Below are 24,194 nucleotides of genomic sequence, written 5' to 3'. Positions count from 1 at the left end.
CCTCACTCGAGTCAGGGAGTCACACAGCTAAGATAACCCCTGCTCTCACCCCCATGATAGCTTGGCTCAAGCAATTATACTTATCTCAGAGGCAATGCGTAAAGTATTTGTACACACACAGTAACACAGTGAGGACTTCACAAAAGTACTCCACACTAGTTTAGAAAAATAGACAATATTTATCTGAATGAAACAAGACCTAAGTGACAAAACTCCAACATGTACACGTAAAGAAACACATTTTTAAAGATTTAAAGCTTGGCTGAGTCACTTTCAACAGTCTGGAGCCAGCTGCCAAGGAGCACGGCCAGCTCAGAGTCATGTAAATCCCTATTACAGTACCTTGGAAAACACTTCGGAAACAAAGACATTGCAAGGAGTCAGGGGGGTGAGGTGACACTGGAGGTGGTACTGCCGCTGGGGAGGTGAAGCTTCGGTTCCTTATTGCTAGGCAGGGGAGGTGAGGTGTCGGTTCCTTACAGGTGCCGAGGAGTTGAGGTGGCATTGCTGGCGAGGTGTCAGTTCCTTATGACGAGGCTGGGTCAAGGGATCCGGCAGGTAAACACATGATAAGTCAATTTAAAAGGCAGTGCGGACAAAGAAGTACTTTGACGTGCATAATTGGAAAGCACAATTAATTGCATCATCTGCTAATCCAATGCGTTAAGGTGCTAAAGTGCATTATGATGTGGCCCTGGTTACTTAGAATAAAAAAAAAAAAAGAAAATAAAACATATGTTAAGTTAAAAATGGAAGGTGGCAGTAAGATGACATTGGACCTATAATGCCCTCCAGTGGCCTGCGTTCGCTTAGGTGCAGGGTGCAGTTGGTCTGTTCGGAGACCTGTGCTTTAAACAATAGCCCTGCAGGCTCAGATAACATAAGAAAAGAAGCTTTTTCACTATCTTGAAAACATTTTGTAGCCCTGCAGGTGAGTTGAATGTTATGCCTGTTAAAAAGGGCCACAACTGCGCTCTGACATATGTTGATCTGGAGCGACCCTAAGGCGGTACGTATCAGCTGCTGTCGCATGCAGGAAACCTTCGGACAAATACACAGGAAGTGAAGTATACTTTCCTCCAGTAGACCGCATAGATGGCAATTAGGGTCTGGCCAGGTGTGAGTCCAGTTCGGGGCTTGGTCCTTCGAGGGGAAGGCACCCATATGAAATACGAGAAGAGAGTGTTGAACAGGTGCAGCTATGTGGGAAACAAGATACAGTTGCGGGCTCCAGGATGTGTAAGACTGAGAACAGTCCAGTGGTGCCTCTTTCTGGCCAGAAGTCCCTTGTCTCATACCCAGAAGTGCAGTTTAGAGGCCTTATTGGTAATTTTTGGAATGTAGTGAACTCAATTTGAGAGCCTCAAGCGCTAGTCAACTTTAGGATGGCTAGTGCTCCTTGAATAACCTGTGGCCATGAGTTTTTATGTTTGTGCATGGACTCCATCTCTGACAACACTGGGTGGCCAATGAATCTGGAAGTGCTGATCTAAGCTGCATGCAGAATTTCAGTGTGGCTCCCAACCTGATGGGGGTTTGGTCAGAAAGACCAGTCTAGCCTGGGCTTGTGAAGTAAAAGAGGGAAGACAAAAATACATTTAAACAAAGATGATTGGAGCTGATTTAGAGAGGATGCATCTTTCCCTTTCAGTAACTCTGATCTGTAAGTAAGGGATGGAAGGAATTTGGCCCTGATGACCTGAAGCAAATAATCCTGGGAGGTTCTTCTAAGCTACTGGAGTAGACCGAATGTGAACCGAAGTTTCTGGGCCATTGCTCTCCTTTGGAGTATATGGGCCACGTAGGAAAGTTTTGCATCTAGAGTCACTCCCAAATATTTATAGGATTGCACCCACTCCAGCTTATTTCCAGCCACTTCCACCTAAATTTATGATTAAGGGTACACAGGCTTGAAGAAAAACGGATGACCTTCGTTTTCTTATAATTCAGTTCCAGGCCCAAAGATTCAGTGTACACGGCCAACTTCGTTATTAAGCACTGTAGGCCGATCGTAGTCTGACTTAACTGCTTACAATATGCAGATCATATGTACTTTTAACTGGTTCCCTGCCTAACTTAGGTAGATGGCACGCAACATTGCGCAAAAAAGCGACTAGATCTGCCATATAGATGTTAAATAAAAATGGCGCAAGGACACAGCCTTGGTTGAGGCTGATAGACGTTGCAATCTTTTTAGTCAGCCTTTGGCCTTTGCCAATTTTAGCCTGCACCGAAGTATTAGAATGCAGATTCACGACAACATCCAATCACTTGGGTGAAACTCCTTGCCTGTCCATCTTTGTCCACAGTAATTGTCTTGGGACCCTGTCAAATGCTGCTTTCAGGTCCACAAAGCAGGCATAAAGGTTGGCTTTTTTGTTGATGGCCTTTTTGGTAAGTAAAGTAACTGCTAGGAGAATAATAAAGGTGTTTGATCCTGCCCAAAACACTGGCTGAGTTTTTGGAATGAGGTTTTAAGCTGATTCCCAAGCTTCCAAGTCTCTCAATAGGTTGGAGGCAATGATTGTGGCCTCCACATTGATGAGAGCAATGAATCTATACTTCGCAGGATCTGACCTAGAGCCAGATTTAAAAATGGTATGCAGGACACTTCCTCTCCAAAATGACAGTATGGAGTAAGTAAGGAATACTGAGTTAAACAAAGGTGTAAAGTGACTGGCCGAAAATGTCTGATCATATTTTAAACAAGGCGTTCGGGATGCCGTTTGTTCCAGGAGCCCCATCTGATCTCAGTTTCCAAAGTGTCTGCTGTACTAAAAAACAGCCAGCACCTTCTGTGATGTCGAAGGGGAGGCTGCTGCAGTGGCTCCTTTGGCATTTGTGTCAACTGCTGATATGTTGAAAGCTAGAGGCGCAAAATACATAGCAGTGACATGTTTTATCCAGTCTGCTTTATAGATGCCCGCTGTGTGGTGGATGAACCAGCCATTTGCCAATATGTTTATGTGGGCCCAAAAAGTCTTACTATTTTTTTATCTGGATGATTGGAGAAACTTTAAGCATTCACTGCCAAGGTGTGACTTTTACAGACCAGCCAGTGTTCCTAAAGGAGAATCTTAGAGATGCAGTTTTCATTTTGGCTGCTTGACTGTTTAACAACTCTGTTTTCTTTAGCTTCCTGATCTCTCTATTTAACTCTCTTTTTTGCCACAAGAGATGCTTTAAAAACAGACAGATCCTTTTCTTTCTTTATGAGAACAAGGAACTATATTTACTGAAAAGTGCCCTATAAGAGCAAAGATCAGAGTTTCCCATAACAGAAGCGGTGACAACCCGCGAATGGGAGGCTGTTGGGAGATGAAAGCTAAAAGAAAGGACATGATGGCAGCCACACCTTCTCCTTACCAAACAAGGCACCACAAATTGTAAGAGCACGATGTTGTAGACAGGTCGCTTGCATGGGAAGGCTCTGGGACGGCAGAGTGAACGCTCCACATGCTCCGGGAAGTTCCACTCTAGCCCTTATGCAATTATAAGCTTCACCCTTGGGAACAGCTGAATGTCCACTAGTGTGTAATCTAAGATAGAACTGGACTTAGAAGAGATCCTTGTGAAGGCTGCTGGACAGTCTTGTGGGATGCACCCATTAAGCGTATAAAGACCTAAGTTTGCCTGGGCACATGCTTTCTCGTGATGGTCAACTCTAATAGTAGGCATGAGGGCTGGTGGAATTTTACACATGAGGCTCATTGGAGAGAGTGTGCTTGTCAGAGGATCTTTTTTAAATAAATGCATATTGAAGTCTCCTGAGAGCACAGAGAGGTTTGAGGGTAGGTATGCTGTAATGAGTTAAGTAGCGCTGTCTGGGCATCTAACTTTTCCACTTTACTCTTCTTGGTTAGATGGATATATACATTACATATTAACAGGCTGTAATCACTATCTGCCCTTACGGGTGATGAATCTGTGAGCTTGATGCATTGAGCCCATGTAATGCCTAAGTCAATTTGTTCTTGCTGCCACTGAAGGTAGGATCCAATGTAGATGGACAAGCCACAAAAGGCTCTGCCAACCTTTGCAGACTTTTTTGCCTCGAGGTGATATTCCTTGAAGCCGGTGATTGGAGTCGGCTTGTCTGTCCAAGTTTCCGCCTGCTTTGTTGATCAGTTTCAAAGTTTGTTCGGAGAGAAGATGCACTAGTTTCCTCCTTGTTGCACTGGAACTCTTTCCCAAAGGCCCAGGAGCTGGATTTGGGAGAACTTGGCAAGTCAGGACTGTCAGCAAAAGAGCCCAGGCGCTGGCAGGTGAAGTCTTTGATGTTCCTGAGACTTCTTAACAGGAGGCTTAGTCCAAGCCCTTGGAGAACCTTTGGAAGCAGGATGTAAAAAGCCAAGGTCCAGTCCCTTCACTCCCAGGACAGAAGCAGCAAGCAGCAGGCCAACACAACAAAGCAACAAGCAGAGTGGCAGTCCCTCCTACCACATCCTGCTCTTCTTCCTGGCAGAAGTTCCTCAGTCCAGAAGGATTCTAATTATGTGGTGTCAGAGATCCAGTTCTTGTACACATTTCTGTCTTTGAAGTAGGCAAACTTTAAAGAAAAGCCTTTGTGGTGCACAAGACACTGCCTTTCCCTGCCCTGTCCCCAGACACACTTCAGGGTGCTGGAGACTGCTTTGTCTGAGGACAGGCACAGCACTATTTAGGTGCGAGTATCAGCTCCTCCCGCCACTCTAATTCAGGAAGACCAATCATCCTGGTGATGGACCATCAGGATATGGAGGGCACACCTCAGCTCCCTTTGTGTGACTGTCTAGAGTGACTTACATGTAGTAAAAGGGAAGGTTTGGGCCTGGCAAGTGAGCGCACTTGACAGGTCGAAATGGCAGTTTTAAAACTGCAGACACAGACACTGCAAGGGCAGGTCTGAGACATGCTTACAGGGCTGCTCATTTGGGTGGCACAATCAGTGCTGCAGGCCTACTAGTAGCATTTCAGTTACAGGCCCTGGGCAGAAATAGTACACTTTACTAGGGACTTACTATGATATGTCAATCATGGATGCACCAGTCACCAATACAATTTAGACAGGGAGCACTTGCACTTCAGCACTGGTAAAGTGCCCAAAGTCCTAAAGCCAGCAAAAACTAAGTTCAGGCACAGGATCAAAAACAGGAGGTTAGAAGCAAAATAATAAGGGAAACTACACCAAGAGCTGACAGGTCTTACAATAGAAATGTTTCAGTTGCCAAAGATTGTGAGGTGTTCTGGTAAACTATGGTTGTATTATTGTAAAATAGCACTCTGTTGGTTTACACCTAGTGCGAGTCAATTGCACTTGGTAGTCATGGCTATGGCAAAGAGCTGTTCAGAAAGCAGTAGAACCAGAGTGAGCCTTCTTTGACCACATCTTATTGGGCCGTCTCTCACCTAAAACGACATGGCAGGACTATTGGTATCTCTATTCACAGGCTAATGCAAGAGACAAAGCCATTTTTCAACATAATATTTTTTTAAATTTGGAGATGTCACTAGAGTGTGCCCTAAGCGCCCCTACATTAAAATACCAGTCCTGGGTGTCTAACACATCCTTCTTCTGACTTAGCCAATGCTGACTGTCTCCAGTTTACACAGTGTACCGTGTAGCTCCAGCCTCTGATAGGAGTACATTTTGTCTTTTGTGCTCACTTCAATTTAGCATTATGAATATGGCTGAAACCTTCCTGCATTGAGTTTTATGGTAAGTTCCTACAGTGGAATGGTCTAATAGGTGAGAGTTGTTAGTCAAGAGAGTACACTATCTCAGACCCTCACAATTTTGTATCTAAACTTACCATACAAACAGATGATTGCCAAAAAGGCTTCATGTCTCATACACCTAGTAGATCCCATTAGCAGGTAGGTTGCCATTTTTTAGGGTCGACCCTGCAAGTACATGTGCTTCCGCATGCATCTTGTATGCAAGACACTGTTGTGTTCAGTAAAGGGTTTGGAACCCGCCTGTTGCTCACCATTTGCTGGTTTACATAGCACACTTCTTTACAGCTTTGTAATTTGTCAAGGCACGCCTGGCATCACCTCCGTCTCTCTGTGAGGAGCAGGTAGCAAGCACTAATTGATTCAACTTAATTAGTGCACGTCCGCTTCTCCTGATGTGATTGAGGAACTATTTGTTCTTTTTAACTTCTAGTGCCCTGCAAACAGAAGGCTTGTGACTGGCAAAAATGTGCCCAGCAGGCACAAAATTGCATTGTTTTGTTTTTTAAATCTAACTTTATTTTATTTTGCCAAGTCATCTTTTCTCAGTTTCTTCTCATGGTTTCTTTTGTTTTTTTCTCGTGGATGCTGTTGTCAAAGATGACAGTTAACTTGTTTGAAATTTGCAACACCTATTGCATTGCAAATGTTTGTCTGTAGCTGCAGCCCCAAGAGATTGTTTAGAAAAAAAATTCTCTCTCTCTTCTGCCTTTGGTTTTCCTAGCTTATATCGATGTACATCATCATGACTGACAAAGAGGGGATCATTATCACCATGCCTCCTTTGTTAACCTATCTGTTCCTTACTTTAATAAACTTTTCTCACAAACCAGTTCAGTTGCAACTCCGTTGAATAATCATTTCCGGGTGTTGCTTTCTTACTTGGATGAAAGTCACACATTGTCATGATCTCTCCCTTAAGAGCTGCCTCCTCTTTCTGTTCAGGTTTTCGGTGCTTGCTAAAGTCGATGTTTGCTTTAAAATTGTGGGGAAGTTTAATCTCATGTAAACACAATGCCCTTGGAATATTATATCATTTTTTCTGGTTACCCAGCACGTTTTGATAGCATCCCGCCGGAGCTGGCCTATAACATGGGCGAACAGGGACCCACGTCCAGAGGGCCGACCTTCTGGGGATGCAGGAGCAGCCTCCAACCAGGCTGTAAAGAAAAGCATTGTAAAAAGTGTTCTGAAGTGTATTTTCTCCTTGCTCTTTTTCCCTATCCATCCCATTTTCCTAACGCACTGTCAATTAACAAATGACAAGTCGGTGGCAAATTTTGTTTCACCTCAGGGCGCTAGCATCGACAAAGGCTAGTTCTGCATCCTGCAATTGTTTGGAGCTCCAATACACCATTTTTGAACAGAGGTTTGCGAAAGAGGCTTAGGGATGTGTTCATGACCCCTTTTATTAAAATGTGTCTATTAGGCTTTGAGCCGGAGAGGAACTTTGACACCAACTGTTGCTGAAAGTTTCTTTGCTACTTTTCACAGGGCCGTCTTCAAATAAAATAAAAAATGGCGTTTATTTCACTCCACAATTCCATCTTTTTTTCAGTGTTCCTTTTTGGGGAAAATATAAACATTCACGTTATAGTAGAAAATGTAGTAGCTCATGAGTGAGAGTTAAACGTTTTCAAGTTGAAACTAGTTTGCTACCTGGTATTTGTAATTGCATGGTGCATGAATGAGTAAATAGACCATTTTGGATACACAGATGGGCAGGGGCAGCGCTCTCACGTGCTGCATAGATCTCAGTCTCTTCCACTAAATACCTAGGAGCAACAAGCATTTGTAATGCACTGAGTCTCGGGTTTGCTCGAGTTAGAACTATTGGTTTTGTAAATTCCTAACCGGACATTTCTTGCCACATAAATTGACAATGAAAAGTAAAACAGTTGACATAAGCGAGCCGATTCAAAGCGACACGGCCGCCATGAGCTTGAAGGAGAAACACAAAAAGAAAAAGAAGTTTGCTCGCTTTCAAACGTATTGGCAGTTGTGCAGCTATCCATGTAAGAGGGTCGGCGTCCAAGACGGTAACAAAACGGCCCCAATGAGAGACAAATGTAAAGCATGTTCGATGGCATCTGTCGCTGTAGATACGCATGTTCTGCAATAGCTCGCCATCTGGTGTTGGGCCGGAGTGTTACAAGTTGTTTTTCTTCGAAGAAGTCTTTCGAGTCACGGGACCGAGTGACTCCTCCTTTTGTCTCCATTGCGCATGGGCGTCGACTCCATCTTCGATTGTTTTTTTTCCGCCATCGGGTTCGGACGTGTTCCTGTCGCTCCGAGTTTCGGAACGGAAAAAATAGTTAATTTCGGAAGATTTTCGTCGGTATTGTTGCGTTCGGGATCGGCGTACTTAGATTCAACACCGCATCGAAGATCGAAGAGCTCCGGTGCCCTTCGGGGTAGTTTTTCGATCCTCCGTCGGGGCCTGGTCGGCCCGACCGCGTGCTGAGGAACGCCGATGGAACGGACCCCGTTCCGTTTCTGCCCCAAATGCCACAATAAATACCCCTACACAGACCAACACTTGGTCTGCAACCTGTGCCTGTCACCTGAGCACAGCGAAGACACCTGCGAGGCCTGTCGTGCGTTCCGGTCCCGAAAAACACTCCGAGACCGTCGAGCCAGAAGACTTCAAATGGCGTCCGCACCGACAGCCCAACGGGAGTTCGAGGAAGAGGAAGGTACCTTCTCGATCCAAGACTCAGACTCCGAAGGATTCGACGATACACAAAACGTGAGTAAGACGTCGAAAACCACACAAAGAAACATTTACAAGGCCCAGGGGACGCCACTGCCACCAGGCCATGGCTCGACCCATAAATTCGGTGACCGACCGTCGGCACCGAAAAAGGCCCAAACAGTGCCGAGATCGTCCGACTCCGGTCGAGACACCGGCACGCAGCCTTCTCGGGACCGAGAAAGTGCTGGAGACAAGCCTCGACACCGAGATGCCGGTGTGGACACGGCTCGACGCCGAGACAGCGGCACCGAAACAGATCGACGCCGAGAGGTTTCGGCCCCGAAAAGGAAAAAAGTCACCTCGGAGCCGAAAAAACACGCAGACAAAGTTTCGATGCCGAAACAAACTGCAAGCGACCCAGCTTCGGGCTCTTATACAGAAGAGCACTCGCTAACCTCCCAAATGCAAAAGCATAGGTTTGAGGAAGAGCTACAAGCAACTGATGTGGACCATACGCAAAAGCGTATCTTCATTCAGCAGGGGACAGGAAAAATAAGCACCCTTCCCCCCATTAGGAGAAAGAGAAGGTTGGAGTTCCAGACGGAACAAGCACCACAACCAAAAGTGGTGAAAAGAGTTACACCACCACCCTCTCCTCCGCCCGTGATTAACGTTTCACCAGCACAAACGCCATCACACTCCCCAGCTCACACCACCATGAGCCAGGGTGACCAAGACCAGGACGCATGGGACCTATACGACGCCCCAGTGTCAGATAACAGCCCAGAGGCATACCCTACAAAACCATCTCCACCAGAAGACAGCACCGCGTACTCTCAGGTGGTGGCTAGAGCAGCACAATTTCACAACGTAAGCCTCCACTCAGAACAGGTCGAGGATGATTTCTTGTTCAACACACTCTCCTCCACCCACAGCTCCTACCAAAGCCTGCCTATGCTCCCTGGTATGCTCCGGCACGCAAAAGACATATTTAAGGACCCGGTCAAAAGTAGGGCAATCACACCAAGGGTGGAAAAAAAGTATAAGCCGCCTCCTACGGACCCGGTTTTCATCACAACACAGCTGCCACCAGACTCTGTTGTTGTAGGAGCAGCTAGGAAAAGGGCCAACTCTCACACATCTGGAGATGCACCACCCCCAGATAAAGAAAGCCGCAAGTTCGATGCAGCTGGTAAGAGAGTCGCAGCACAAGCTGCAAACCAGTGGCGCATCGCGAACTCCCAGGCACTACTTGCGCGCTATGACAGAGCCCACTGGGACGAGATGCAACATCTCATTGAACATCTGCCCAAAGACTTCCAAAATAGGGCAAAACAAGTGGTTGAGGAGGGACAGACCATCTCCAACAACCAGATACGTTCCTCCATGGACGCTGCAGATACAGCTGCACGGACAATTAATACATCTGTAACTATCAGAAGGCATGCATGGCTCCGAACGTCTGGATTTAAACCAGAGATTCAACAAGCAGTTCTCAATATGCCTTTTAATGAAAAAGAACTGTTCGGTCCAGAAGTGGACACAGCGATTGAGAAACTCAAAAAAGATACAGACACTGCCAAAGCCATGGGCGCACTCTACTCCCCGCAGAGCAGAGGGAATTACAGCACATTCCGTAAAACGCCCTTTCGAGGGGGGTTTCGGGGTCAAAGCACACAAGCCAGCACCTCACAAGCAACACCGTCCACTTACCAGGGACAGTATAGAGGAGGTTTTCGGGGACAATATAGAGGAGGGCAATTCCCTAGAAATAGAGGGAGATTTCAAAGCCCCAAAACCCCTACTACTAAACAATGACTCACATGTCACTCACCCCCTCCACACAACACCAGTGGGGGGAAGAATAGGTCATCATTACAAAGCATGGGAGGAAATCACTACAGACACTTAGGTTCTAGCAATTATCCAACATGGTTATTGCATAGAATTTCTACAATTCCCTCCAAACATACCACCAAAAGCACAAAATTTAACAACTCACCATTCCAATCTCCTGGAGATAGAAGTGCAGGCACTATTGCAAAAGAATGCAATCGAACTAGTGCCAAACACACAAATAAACACAGGAGTTTACTCACTGTACTTTCTGATACCAAAGAAGGACAAAACGCTGAGACCAATCCTAGACCTCAGAGTAGTGAACACTTTCATCAAATCAGACCACTTCCACATGGTCACACTACAAGAAGTATTGCCATTGCTAAAACTGCACGACTACATGGCAACTTTAGACCTCAAGGATGCTTATTTCCATATACCAATACACCCATCGCACAGGAAATACCTAAGGTTTGTATTCAAAGGAATACATTACCAATTCAAGGTACTGCCTTTCGGATTAACAACCGCACCAAGAGTCTTTACCAAATGTCTAGCAGTGGTCGCAGCACACATAAGAAGGCAGCAAATACATGTGTTCCCATATCTAGACGACTGGCTAATCAAAGCCCATTCGTTAATAGAGTGCTCAAATCACACAAATCATATCATACAAACCCTCTTCAAACTAGGGTTCACCGTCAATTTCACAAAATCCAAAATTCTGCCACGCAAGGTACAACAATACCTGGGAGCCATAATAGACACATCAAAAGGAGTAGCCACTCCAAGTCCACAAAGAATTCAAAATTTCAACACCATCATACAACGCATGTATCCAACACAAAAGATACAGGCAAAGATGGTATTACAACTCCTAGGCATGATGTCATCATGCATAGCCATTGTCCCAAACGCAAGACTGCACATGAGGCCCTTACAACAATGCCTAGCATCACAGTGGTCTCAAGCACAGGGTCACCTTCTAGATCTGGTGTTAATAGACCGCCAAACTTACCTCTCGCTTCTGTGGTGGAACAACATAAATTTAAACAAGGGGCGGCCTTTCCAAGACCCAGTGCCACAATACGTAATAACAACAGATGCTTCCATGACAGGGTGGGGAGCACACCTCAATCAACACAGCATACAAGGACAATGGAACGTACATCAAACAAAACTGCATATCAATCACCTAGAACTTCTAGCAGTTTTTCAAGCACTAAAAGCTTTCCAACCAATAATAGTTCACAAATACATTCTCGTCAAAACAGACAACATGACAACAATGTATTATCTAAACAAGCAGGGAGGGACGCACTCCACGCAGTTAAGCCTGCTAGCACAAAAAATTTGGCATTGGGCAATTCACAACCAAATTCGCCTAATTGCACAGTTTATACCAGGGATACAAAATCAACTCGCAGACAATCTCTCTTGAGATCACCAACAGGTCCACGAATGGGAAATTCACCCCCAAATACTGAACACTTATTTCAAACTCTGGGGAACACCTCAGATAGACTTGTTTGCGACAAGGGAGAACGCAAAATGCCAAAACTTCGCATCCAGATACCCACACAAACAATCCCAAGGCAATGCCCTATGGATGAACTGGTCAGGGATATTTGCTTACGCTTTTCCTCCTCTCCCTCTCCTTCCTTACCTGGTAAACAAACTCAGTCAAAGCAAACTCAAACTCATATTGATAGCACCAACTTGGGCAAGGCAACCCTGGTACACAACGCTGCTAGACCTATCAGTGGTACCCTGCATCAAATTGCCCAACAGGCCAGATCTGTTGACACAGCACAACCAAAAGATCAGACACCCAGATCCAGCATCGCTGAATCTAGCAATCTGGCTCCTGAAATCCTAGAATTCGGGCACTTACAACTTACCCAAGAATGTATGGAAGTCATAAAACAAGCAAGAAGGCCATCCACCAGGCACTGCTATGCAAGTAAATGGAAGAGGTTTGTTTGCTACTGCCATATTAATCAAATACAACCATTACACACAACTCCAGAACATGTAGTGGGTTACTTGCTTCACTTACAAAAATCTAACCTAGCTTTCTCTTCCATTAAGATTCACCTTGCAGCAATATCTGCATACCTGCAGACTACCTATTCAACTTCCCTATATAAAATACCAGTCATTAAAGCATTCATAGAGGGCCTTAGGAGAATTATACCACCAAGAACACTACCTGTTCCTTCATGGAACCTAAATGTTGTCCTAACTAGACTTATGGGTCCACCTTTTGAACCCATGCACTCCTGCGACATACAGTTCCTAACCTGGAAGGTGGCATTTCTCATCGCCATTACTTCCCTGAGAAGAGTAAGCGAGATTCAGGCGTTTACTATACAGGAACCTTTTATACAACTACACAAAAATAAAGTCGTCCTAAGGACCAATCCTAAATTTTTGCCAAAGGTTATTTCACCGTTCCATCTAAATCAAACAGTGGAACTTCCAGTGTTCTTTCCACAGCCAGATACCGTAGCTGAAAGGGCACTACATACATTAGATGTCAAAAGAGCATTAATGTATTACATTGACAGAACAAAGAACATCAGAAAGACTAAACAACTCTTTATTGCATTTCAAAAACCTCATGCAGGAAACCCAATTTCAAAACAAGGTATAGCCAGATGGATAGTTAAATGCATCCAAATCTGCTACCTTAAAGCTAAACGACAGCTGCCCATTACACCAAGGGCACACTCAACCAGAAAGAAAGGTGCTACCATGGCCTTTCTAGGAAACATCCCAATGCAAGAAATATGTAAGGCAGCCACATGGTCTACGCCTCACACATTCACCAAGCACTACTGTGTAGACGTGTTATCCGCACAACAAGCCACAGTAGGTCAAGCTGTATTAAGGACATTATTTCAGACTACTTCCACTCCTACAGGCTGATCCACCGCTTTTGGGGAAATAACTGCTTACTAGTCTATTGCAGAACATGCGTATCTACAGCGACAGATGCCATCGAACTGAAAATGTCACTTACCCAGTGTACATCTGTTCGTGGCATCAGTCGCAGTAGATTCGCATGTGCCCACCCGCCTCCCCGGGAGCCTGTAGCAGTTTGGAAGTTACCTTCAATTATTTATATATGTATCATCTCAACCTTAAATAGGTGCATACTTAGTCACTCCATTGCATGGGCACTATTACTACAATTCAACTCCTACCTCACCCTCTGCGGGGAAAAACAATCGAAGATGGAGTCGACGCCCATGCGCAATGGAGACAAAAGGAGGAGTCACTCGGTCCCGTGACTCGAAAGACTTCTTCGAAGAAAAACAACTTGTAACACTCCGGCCCAACACCAGATGGCGAGCTATTGCAGAACATGCGAATCTACTGCGACTGATGCCACGAACAGATGTACACTGGGTAAGTGACATTTTCATTACCAATGATAACAAAGAATTTTTGAAAGGCAAGCCCATGAACGAGTGAAAATGATGGGCGTGCGGTGGGCGTGGTAAAAAGCCCAGAATACTTGCAACAGTCCAAAGCGCTTGGGTGCTTGATCTTAAAAAAAGCACCAGTATCATTTTGTGGGTGTCAAAATATTTTTTGGGGGGAAAAAATTACAAAAAAATAGCCATTCTGCACAGCATTGTGGATGCTGTGCTTTGCGGGTAAAAACTACTGCCAAAGTCAATAGGCCACAAAGGCACGCCCTGTTGTCCTTGACAATGCTTGTTTATTTTTCTTTCAGCACTCCATGGAAGTACATGTTTTTTCGTGCTCTCTCCCTTGTGTACTGTTTCCCCACTGTAATACCTGTCCCGTCTGGAGCACTCCGTGAGTGCATACAGAGCTGTGCCTGTGTGAGTGCAGCAAGCTTTGTCTGTGAGCCTGGTGAGTGTCAATAGAGATGTGCCTGCCTGGATGCCGGGTGTTATCCCTTTGAGAGTGCAGAATTAGCTGTGCCTGTCTTCATGTGTGAATAAAATGAGTGTGGTGCCTGTGTCAGTGCAGCATGAGCTGTGCCTGTCTGAGTGAATGGTGAGCTGAGCTAATGGGTATGCAGGGTAAGCGGTACATCTGTGTGAGTGCAGGGTAAGCAGTGCCTTACGTTAAGAGTAGAGGGTGAGGGGTGATTGCGCAAGTGAACAATAAGCTGTGCATGTTTGAGCGTAATGTGAGTTGTGTGAGTACAAAGCGAGTGACATACCTGAGGGAGTACAGGATTAGGAGTGTGCCTGTAGGAGTGCGAATTGAGATGAATAGTGTGCCTGTGTGAGTGCGGGGTGAGTGTAAGTGGAGTTTTAGCAGTGTGCCTTTGTAAATGCAGGGTTATCATTGTTCCCGAGTACGTGGTTTCAGTGTGTACTGTTAGGGGTGTGCCTTAGTGAAAGGCTAGTGTGCAGGGTGAGAGGTATGCCTTGTGAGTGGTGTGCCAGTGAGCACAGAGGCCGCATGTTAAACCCACCCCTGTTGGCATTACCAATGCTTTTGTTGTTTTCACAAATGAGGCATGAGCAACAGCTGGCCTTGGCGCCTTGAGTGTGAATGAGTCCGCTGTTTTACAATAACTTCCGCTGTGACCAAAGCTTAATGCGTAGTTGACAAGTCTGCTGCGTATGAGGAAAGCTTTGTTACTGCTCAACATTGGAGCTGACAAAGTTGGTAGTGGGTGTTGCATTTCGTCGAAAACATAGGTAAATTTGTTACTGAAAAGCCAGGGCTGCATCAAAAGGACTGCCAAATGAAGGAGTTAACTAGTCCGAGAAAACAAATTGTTGTAATAAGAGCTGAGGAGGAAAGAGTGGACGGTAGTAACAATGCACGGCGTATCATGTTACAATATTCCAGAAAAGACTTTGTAAAATGAAAAAAAAAAATCTCCCCTACGCTTTCTCCCAATCCTATAATTTTGACTGCAAATGTATCTAAGAATCAGTGTGCAAACAATATTTACTAACATATTTTAAACAAGCCGATTCAAAGCATCACTGCCACCACGAGCTTGAGTGCAAAGGAGAGACACAAAAGGAAAAAGAAGTTTGCTTGCAGTCAAACGTATCTGGAAAAGGACAATTATCCATGTAACAGGGTCGATGGCCAAGGCAGTAACAGAACTGGCCCAAGGAGAGACAAGCCTGAAGCATTAACCAATAATAACAAAGGATTTTTCAAAGGCAAGCCCACGAACGAGTTATAGTGATGGGCATGGTTAAAAGCTCATAGAGAGATTACAACAGGCTAGAGAGCTTTGCGCACTCGACTTAAAAACACAGACTTCCTGCCTGTAAAATCGGTTTTAAATGTTCGGTGTCACTGCACCATTGAAGCTTTGCTTACCTTGCTTATTGGAAATATAATATGTCTGCCTCCCCTCTCATGCTCCCCAACACAAAGCAGTGCTAAGATTAGAAACAACTATGCATTTTCTAGTTTTATGACCTTAGATAACACTTGTTGGAGTGGAAAAAACATCAGTGCAGCTGATCCTCTGTTAGTGGATTACAGACTGGTATCAGCTTCCATCACCAAAATCACTTCTTCTAAAAAATTAAATAACCTCAGACTAGAGCAAGTGCACACAGGGTTATTTTTTGTATTTTAAAATTTGAATGTTTAAGCTTGTTTAATGCACTATATACTGTCATTGACAATGCATAGATATGGTGGTTTTCTTTTCACCATCGTAAAAATGATCCATTCCCTCTACTGTATTGCTAAAACAAACCTAAATATCTACCCTATTATTATTCCTTCTTCTTTGATGGATTCTGAGTTACTATAATTCTGAATTATAATATGCTATAATTCTGAATTAGTATAATTCTTCCTCCTTTATTGATCCAAGATTTCAATTTCTGTTGTTTTCTGATGTTTAGATTGATAGACTTGCATAACGAAAGGCAATTTTTCTTAAATTAAATACTGAGGTCAAGAGTTTAGTTTGTCATTTGCTCTGCTAGTTCTTAAAAATGGCTTGCTAATAATGCAGTGTTTCTGATAGCACCATTCCCCTGCTCCCTTTTATGTCCTCAAACAAAGGTAAGGGATCCTTCTTACCCCACCAAAGAAAGACATTTTCAGTAAATTGGTAAATGCACATTTACCATGTTTAATGTTAAGAATTCGAAAATTGCCATTTTGCAGATACATGGCAAAATTATGTGGATTGTGTTTCTAGCAGTTTCGGTCTTTTCCTGGTGGGCATGTTTATTGCATACTTTGTGATGTCCGATCATAGGAATGTGTGTTGTTTCCTCAATATGGCTAGTGTTTACTTTGAGGTATCCAATCTGTTTTGGATAACCGGAACCATAGAGTATGCATAGACTCTTTATGATTAGAACCACCCTGCAAATCATTAATACATACCTAGCTAGCATGATATCTGTGTGCGGTGCAATCTTGAACAGTCAACTTGTCATGCTGTATTGTTGCTGCAGGCTAACAGTCTTTGATAAACGATTATGCATCTGGAAATTTTGTAATAGTGGGTCCTCAATTCAAAAACGTTCCCCTTCTTGGATTTCCCTTAAAAGTACACTTTACAAAGAGCAAAGTGTCAGTGGTGGTGAGTAATCATGTGCTGCTTGAGCCTGATTGAAAAATACCACCACTTCGCTCTCAGGTTTGGGAGTTGCACATTTATTCATACTCTTCCAGCATTAATTCACATACAGTTATGGCAGGCATGTGGGATGTGCTTCCTTACCTATAGGACTACATTTGGGTATTGATAGGACTCCAGTGTTTTCCAACTGTATAGCTCTACATAAGTGTTTTTTTTCTTGAAGTAATTGTAATACATAGTTCAAATGTTATTTACCATTCTAATTTTGCTTTTTTCTATTCCCTCAGTTATCTGGATTTCTTGAACTTCTGGTGGAATATTTTAGAAAATGCCTTATGGACATTTTTGGAATTTTGAAGGAGTATGAAGTAGGAGACCCAAGTCAAAAAGCACTTGGCCATAACAGGGAGAAGTTGAAAGACAGTCTTTCCTTGGCAGAGGAGTATGAAGAAATTGATTATGGAGAATACGAGGAGGATGAGGATGAAGAGGACGAGGCAGGGGAGAATAAGGAAGAAGAAATGACTGAACAGGATGGTGAAGATGAGAAAAGTATAACAACATCCAGTATTTGTGATACAGTTGAAAAGCCAAGACAAGCCAGTAAATATGACAAGTTTCCCATAAAGATTGTTAAAAAGAATAGCCTGTATGTCATTGACCATTCTGACAGACTTGGACGTGTACAGGAGTTTGATAGCGGACTCCTCCATTGGCAATTGGGTGGGGGTGACACAACTGAACACATCCAAACTCATTTTGAGAGCAAAATGGATATACCATTCCACAAGAGGGCAGCTCCTACCTTGAACTCCCCAAGCAAAAAGAGGAAAGATGTAGATGACGAAAGGGTGAGGGAATCAGATGAGCAGACGGAAAAAAGAATAATTGCAACTATTGATGATGTCCTCTCAGCTCGACCCGGGGCACTGCCTGAAGACTCTCACAGCCCCTGTTCACAGGCAGACAATACCAAATTTCTCTTTGGAATTCATCAAGCCCAAAGTCACAGAAATTTTAAACTACTGGAGGATGAACCTAGAAGTCGAGATGAGACTCCTCTGTGCAAAATTGCTCATTGGCAGGACTCGTTATCTAAGCGCTGCATTTGTGTGTCAAATATTGTCCGTAGTTTGTCCTTTGTGCCTGGCAATGATGCTGAGATGTCCAAGCATCCTGGTTTGGTGCTGATACTGGGGAAGCTTATCCTTCTTCATCATGAGCATCCTGAGAGAAAACGAGCACCACAAACATATGAGAAGGATGAAGAGGAGGACAAGGGGGTTTCCTGCAGCAAGGATGAGTGGTGGTGGGACTGCCTCGAAGTCTTGAGGGAGAATTCTTTGGTCACATTAGCCAACATTTCTGGGCAGCTAGACTTGTCTGCTTATACAGAAAGCATCTGTTTGCCAATTTTGGATGGCTTGCTACATTTTATGGTATGCCCGTCTTCTGAGGCACAGGATCCGTTTCCAACTGTGGGGCCCAACTCAGTTCTGTCACCTCAAAGACTGGTGCTGGAAACTCTGTGCAAACTCAGTATCCAAGATAGCAATGTGGACCTTATCTTGGCTACTCCTCCATTCAGCCGGCAAGAAAAACTCTATGCTACTTTAGTTAGGTACATTGGGGACCGTAAGAACACCGTATGCAGAGAAATGTCTGTGGCATTCTTATCAAACCTTGCTCAAGGGGACACATTAGTGGCAAGGGCAGTAGCTGTGCAGAAAGGAAGCATTGGCAACTTGATTAGTTTCCTGGAGGACGGGGTCACCATTGCCCAGTACCAACAAAGCCAGCATAACCTCATACACATGCAACCTCCACCTCTGGAGCCTCCTAGTGTAGACATGATGTGCAGGGCTGCCAAGGCCTTGCTCGCCATGGCTAGAGTTGAAGAAAATCGTTCTGAGTTCCTTTTGCATGAAGGCCGCTTACTGGATATCTCAATATCAACTGTCCTGAACTCTCTAGTTGCCTCTGTGATCTGTGATGTACTTTTTCAAATTGGACAGTTATGACATAAGTGGGAAGCCAAGCATGTGTGAGTGGAGACTAGTGGTCACATATAACTGGCTGTTTCAATTCCTTTTGATCCATTTTAGGAAAAAGAAGGAATTATTAAAAAAGTATCTTTGCTCCTCTGCCCCATTTGCTATTTACCAATTGGGAATTAAAGAAATTATTAATTTAAACACGTATAAAATTTAATATTTGCTGTCTATGTGTATAAGTACATTTTTTTAAATTTTTTTTTAACCAAAGTTGCTGTCTAGTACATTCAAAGGTCACGTTTTTTCCATAGATTTTAATTTTCAATGTTATTTTCCATGTTTGTATAGCATTTTTGGGAAGCGAACTAGTGACTTCAAAATTGAAATGTTACAGCAAAAATTCTCTCAGAAAAATGTTGACACTTTGAAGATTTACGGTGCATACCATGCCAGTTACTGTATTTTGGTTGTTTCTGGATTTTCTTTTCCAAAAAGAGTAGAACCTGTATCCTATCACCTAAAAATCTGTGCAATAGAACTTCTAGTAATGTAGGTGTAGGGGATCAAGGAGGTGTGTCAGTAGTCGAATATGATATTGGTTTCTCCACAGGACAATGGAGTAGGCTAGGAGCAAAATAAACATACAAAAAAGAAAAGTAAAAAAAATCAACAAAAACATTGCAGAGTGACAATAAAAAATAAAAACTGACAATGGACAAAAATCGCTTCCTCATCAGTACTGTTGTATCCACTCTGATGTTTGACCTTCCACAAGATGACAGTTATCCACAATTTCTTTAATCATTTTAAAAGTATGTTTTTCTACTGCCATGGGGTTGTGATGTGTATAGCAATTGTACATTGAAGCGGCCGTTTTTTGTTGCCATCCCTTTTTTCATGCAGCATTCAAATTTGTTTCTCATAACGTGGTAAGTATAAGGTGTCAGTATAATTAAGCCTGGTATTTTATTTTATTATTCTCATAATTTGAGCCATATCTCCAAATGAGAGTGATGTGGACGTTTCTGGTTGTATAAAGTCATTCTCTCTTCCAGAGCGTATCTGATCACAAATTGCTTCATAATCAAGGTGTGGAAATGGTTACTTGCAGATTGATGACATAACGGTTACAGTATACAGATAACATTTACAAAACACAAGAATGAAGAAACACAACGTCAAAGATTTTTTCATTGACGGGAATCAGCATATTTGTATTTGAAAATAATGTAGTAAAAAGCAAAAAATTGATGTAAATTCCTCCTTTTCCTCTGGCTTAATGAATATCATTTATTCAGTATAAAACCTTTATACTATATGTTCCACATGTTAAGAATAAATGTACATTAAATCTTGTTAAGCACTGTGATGAGTGTTCTTGAATAATGGTCTTATTTGTTGTTTAGTTCACAGCGAGCTAAGTGGCTAGCAATGAGCCTTTGAGCACATTTGTTACAATAGATTTGGTTAAATATCATGGTGATTTTTTTTGGGATGCTATTGATAATGCAACGGTCTTTGATGGGTTGAGGTATATGTGTTATTTTTGTATCTTTGTCTGTGTATTCCCTTTAACTCTCCTTGGCATTTTCTCTCACTTTGTCTCCCATTCTTCCTGCTTTAATTCCAAATTCACCATGCTTCAGCCTAATGAAGGAATGGAGTTATGAGGTCAGTTAGATGCTTTACAAGATTACAACAACTCACAGAATACTGGCATCCAAAATAACTGTTTTAGGGAGACCTGATTCTTTGTCCAAAGTTACAATGTTTTGTGTTTTTTAAGAAAGTTTACTCATCTCTAATTCACCAACTGTAAAAAGAATTATTTTGAAAGTATGAATATTTCAAATTTGTTATATAGTGACCTGCTCCGGCTGCCCTTTCTTTATACACACTCTTTCAGTAGTCAGGTAGATCTTGTGAAGTGAACCATAAACCTGCAAGAATGACTAGAGAACATACCAGTTGGTCAGAAAAAGTTTGCATCACTTATCTGAAAAAATGCTTGCCTGATTTCAGTACAAATATGTATTTTGCAAAGGTTGTCTCTTTATGATATACTGTAATCCCTATTTGACAGATAGGTTTGAAAAACAAAGATGATAGTCCAAGGAGAAAATTGGGCCCGGTCAGCAACGTATTCGTATTAAAAGGCTTTCCCATCCTAATACTCTCACAAGCAAAAGGAGAGGTTGATCAAATGATATAAGCCTCAAGCTGAAGCGTTATAGAGCCTGTAGCATACACATATTAAAGACATGTTGTACTATATACCTGTCCATGTTTTACTCATCTTTAGAAATAGCCATAACAATCAAACCAATTCCACAGAAGTTTCAGTGCTCTAAAATAAGTAGTGTCAGGTGGCCCTAGACCACTTCATTCACGCAGCCACATATGCATTACTACCAGAAATTACAAATTTGTTCCGTAATCAACACAGGTGGTGCTTTACATCTATGACCTTAATTCCTTATTTTCTTGCACCACAGATGCTATGGTTAGGACCACAAAACATACCTCACACAACAGACATGCACTCATGATTCTCACACCAAACGCATTGTGCATGACTTAAAATTTATATAAATATAATAAGAAAATCTAAAACAACATTGAGAGTAATAAACATAACTCGTTCAAACCAACAAAACAGCTATAATATTAGTTGCCTGTTTCACAGTGGTAATATGATGTTTATTCTCACCTGTAATATTATTTAGAACCAAAAAAAGATTGGGCAATTTTTTTGCTCCTGGGGTCCCTAAGGGATACCTGTATCATGACCCCTTATGTGTTTTTTTACTCTTCTTTTCCCACACTCAGCCAGTGAGACAAAATGGAGGCCACAGACTTTCTGTCAGTTTACGGGCAGCCAATCCGGCCTTGCTTTTCCCCCAGATTTGGGGATCCAGGTCTGCAGGTCCTCCCATCCCTCTATATCTATATTTTTTAATGTTCCATAACTTCTAATCTACTGAACGGATTTAAACCAAATCACAAAAAGCACAATCTTGGCACCAAAATCTAGCTTCCTGCCAAATTTGGTGTAATTCCGTTCAGCACTTTAGCCTGTAAGCGTGTCTAAAGACCCTATGAGAATTAACATGGGAAACACACTTTTTTGACTCATTTTTTCCTCAACCCCTTCTTGATGGATCACCACAAAACTTCCATGCGCAACAAGATCCTATAGGACCCTTTTTAAAAAAAAAATATTTTGTCAAGATTTGTCAAACAGTGCCAAAGACATAGGCAAGTCAAGAAACACTTTTCTATGGAAACTGGGGCCTAACTATTGTCCGAACAATGTATACACACAGTTCCAAACACTAAAAATAGGAGGGGGTGTGGGTGTGGGGTTTGGTTCTCTAGACCAAAGGATTCCAAAAAGGGGGAAAGCAATATGCTTGAAGCAAGAGCCCTCACTCACCTTTCTTTGACATGCTTCATCATAGGGCCATGCTCCTCGTCAGGCCGGCACTGCAATGCCTGACGGGCCCCACAGGGGGGCTCTTTGCCGGAGATCTTTTAACAAATGATGTGAAACCAGTCAAGTCGTGAAAAAGGATTGGTATAGAAAAAGTTTAAAAATGACTAGAGGTAAAAATTTACCTTTTATTCTGATATTTATACCCCTGACATGATTAAAAACACTGCATAGGGATATGGTAAATTAATGTCTACACTCCCTAAACAAAAATATAAACAGTTTACTAAGACTCGTAGTAAAGATGGTACAGGAGGAGAGCACACAGAGTCACTGTGTTACTCAATCAAAGGTTCAACATGTTTCTCGCTATATTGAGTCAAAAAAGATCTCATGCGATTCTTCAGGACCTTAGTACGTACCTAATCCTTATGAAAAAATGATTGTGAAAAGATTAATTCAAGTCCCCTGCTGAGTAACACAGTGACTCTGTGTGCTCTCCTCCTGTACCATCTTTACTACGAGTACGTTTTTTATATATATATATATATATATATATATATATATATATATATATATTATTTTTTTAACAAAAAAGGTTACAGGGACGTGATAGTGAGGCTCATATTTAAAATTTCAAATGTACTAAACCATAGAAATTCAGCTGTTCTAGTTAATTATGTCAAGTAACTATAACTTGTGCCCTGAGATAACTATAACTCACCCCCCCCCAAGCCCCCACCTCTCTACCATGCACAGTTTTCTCCTCAATAGCTTTACTGGAAATATTACATTAATATTATCAATGATGTTATCAAAGATGTCATGACTGTTGCAGTATGTGGAGTAATTAACAGTGCATGGTGAGGGCACGTCTTATAGTTACTTGCAGTAACTCTAACAGCTGAATTTCTGTGGTTTTCTACATTTAAAATGTGACCTACCTATAACGTCCCTGTAACCTATGGTTTTCCCAGTGAATTCCTATGGTTTAACAAAGTAATTTTAATTACTATACGTTAATTCACCCACTGCCGCACATGCCCAAAGGCCCTGCAGCCAACTGCATGTAACCACCAAACCCCTCACAATTTGGAATGAGAAATATTATGATAAATTGAAAAAAAAAATTGACAAGTAAAAAGAGTGGGGTCACCTTTCTGTATGTACCTTAAATATTTGAAGTTGAAAATAATTTAAAGCTGAGAAATGACAACTGACACACCTAGACTGGAACCCTCAACTTTCTGTGTGAGGGTCTGAGACCTTAACCACTAGACTGCAGGTGATTCCTTACTATACATTATCCAGACATATCTATAGCATTCAAACCAAAGATTATTCTTGGGAAAAGACATAAATGTTCCTTCTCTAGCAATGTTTAACATTACAAACACAAGTAAATAAAAAGACACTCTGCCAGGAGATTCTAGGAGTTGAACCTTCAAACTTCTGAATGTCAGTCAAAGAGCGTTACCAATAGGTCATAAGAGACTCTTTTCTGCTGTACATCAGGATGTAACTATAACATTCCAAACAGCATGTTAGTATGATGCTTTTGATTCACTTTATGGAGAGACCATTGCTAAAACAATCTCTCTACATTATGGGTATGAAGAGGCAGAGCAAGAGACAGGGAGAAAGTGACAGGACCAAAGGGGAAGCATTAAGGCCCTCACGATCCTAGCTGGCTCCCCGCCTCCTGCAGGAGCCAGCATTGCTTCCTCACACCGGGAGTTGCTTGAAATGCAGACTACTGCCTCCCAGTGATGGGCACCTCAGGGGTAGCAAGTGGCGGCCCCCATAATTTTCTATTATAGCACCGGGAGATGGTAGTCCGTGGTGTCTGGGGATGGGGGACTTGCGTGCCCCTGCATCGTTTTATTAATGTAGCCGGGGGGGGGCTCGGGAGCGGTCGGTGGGGGGTCCGTGTGGTCCATCGCATCACTTACA

At 42.8% G+C, this 24,194-nt stretch overlaps 1 protein-coding gene across 4 annotated transcripts in view; it reads left to right on the top strand.

Moving 5' to 3' along the window:
* Positions 1 to 20,164, top strand: part of ARID1B (AT-rich interaction domain 1B) — a 764,650-nt gene extending 744,486 nt beyond the window's left edge. For all 4 annotated transcript variants that reach the window (XM_069234667.1, XM_069234666.1, XM_069234669.1 and 1 more), the window contains one exon: positions 17,102 to 20,164. In XM_069234667.1, coding sequence (XP_069090768.1) covers positions 17,102 to 18,835 — 1,734 coding nt within the window. In that variant the 3' untranslated portion in view covers positions 18,836 to 20,164. The remainder of the gene's footprint in view (positions 1 to 17,101) is intronic.
* Positions 20,165 to 24,194: the final 4,030 nt, after the last annotated feature.

The sequence above is a fragment of the Pleurodeles waltl genome, chromosome 5, assembly GCF_031143425.1.
Source record: "Pleurodeles waltl isolate 20211129_DDA chromosome 5, aPleWal1.hap1.20221129, whole genome shotgun sequence".
Taxonomy (NCBI): Eukaryota; Metazoa; Chordata; class Amphibia; order Caudata; family Salamandridae; genus Pleurodeles; species Pleurodeles waltl.
This window is presented reverse-complemented; position numbering and strand designations above follow the sequence as displayed.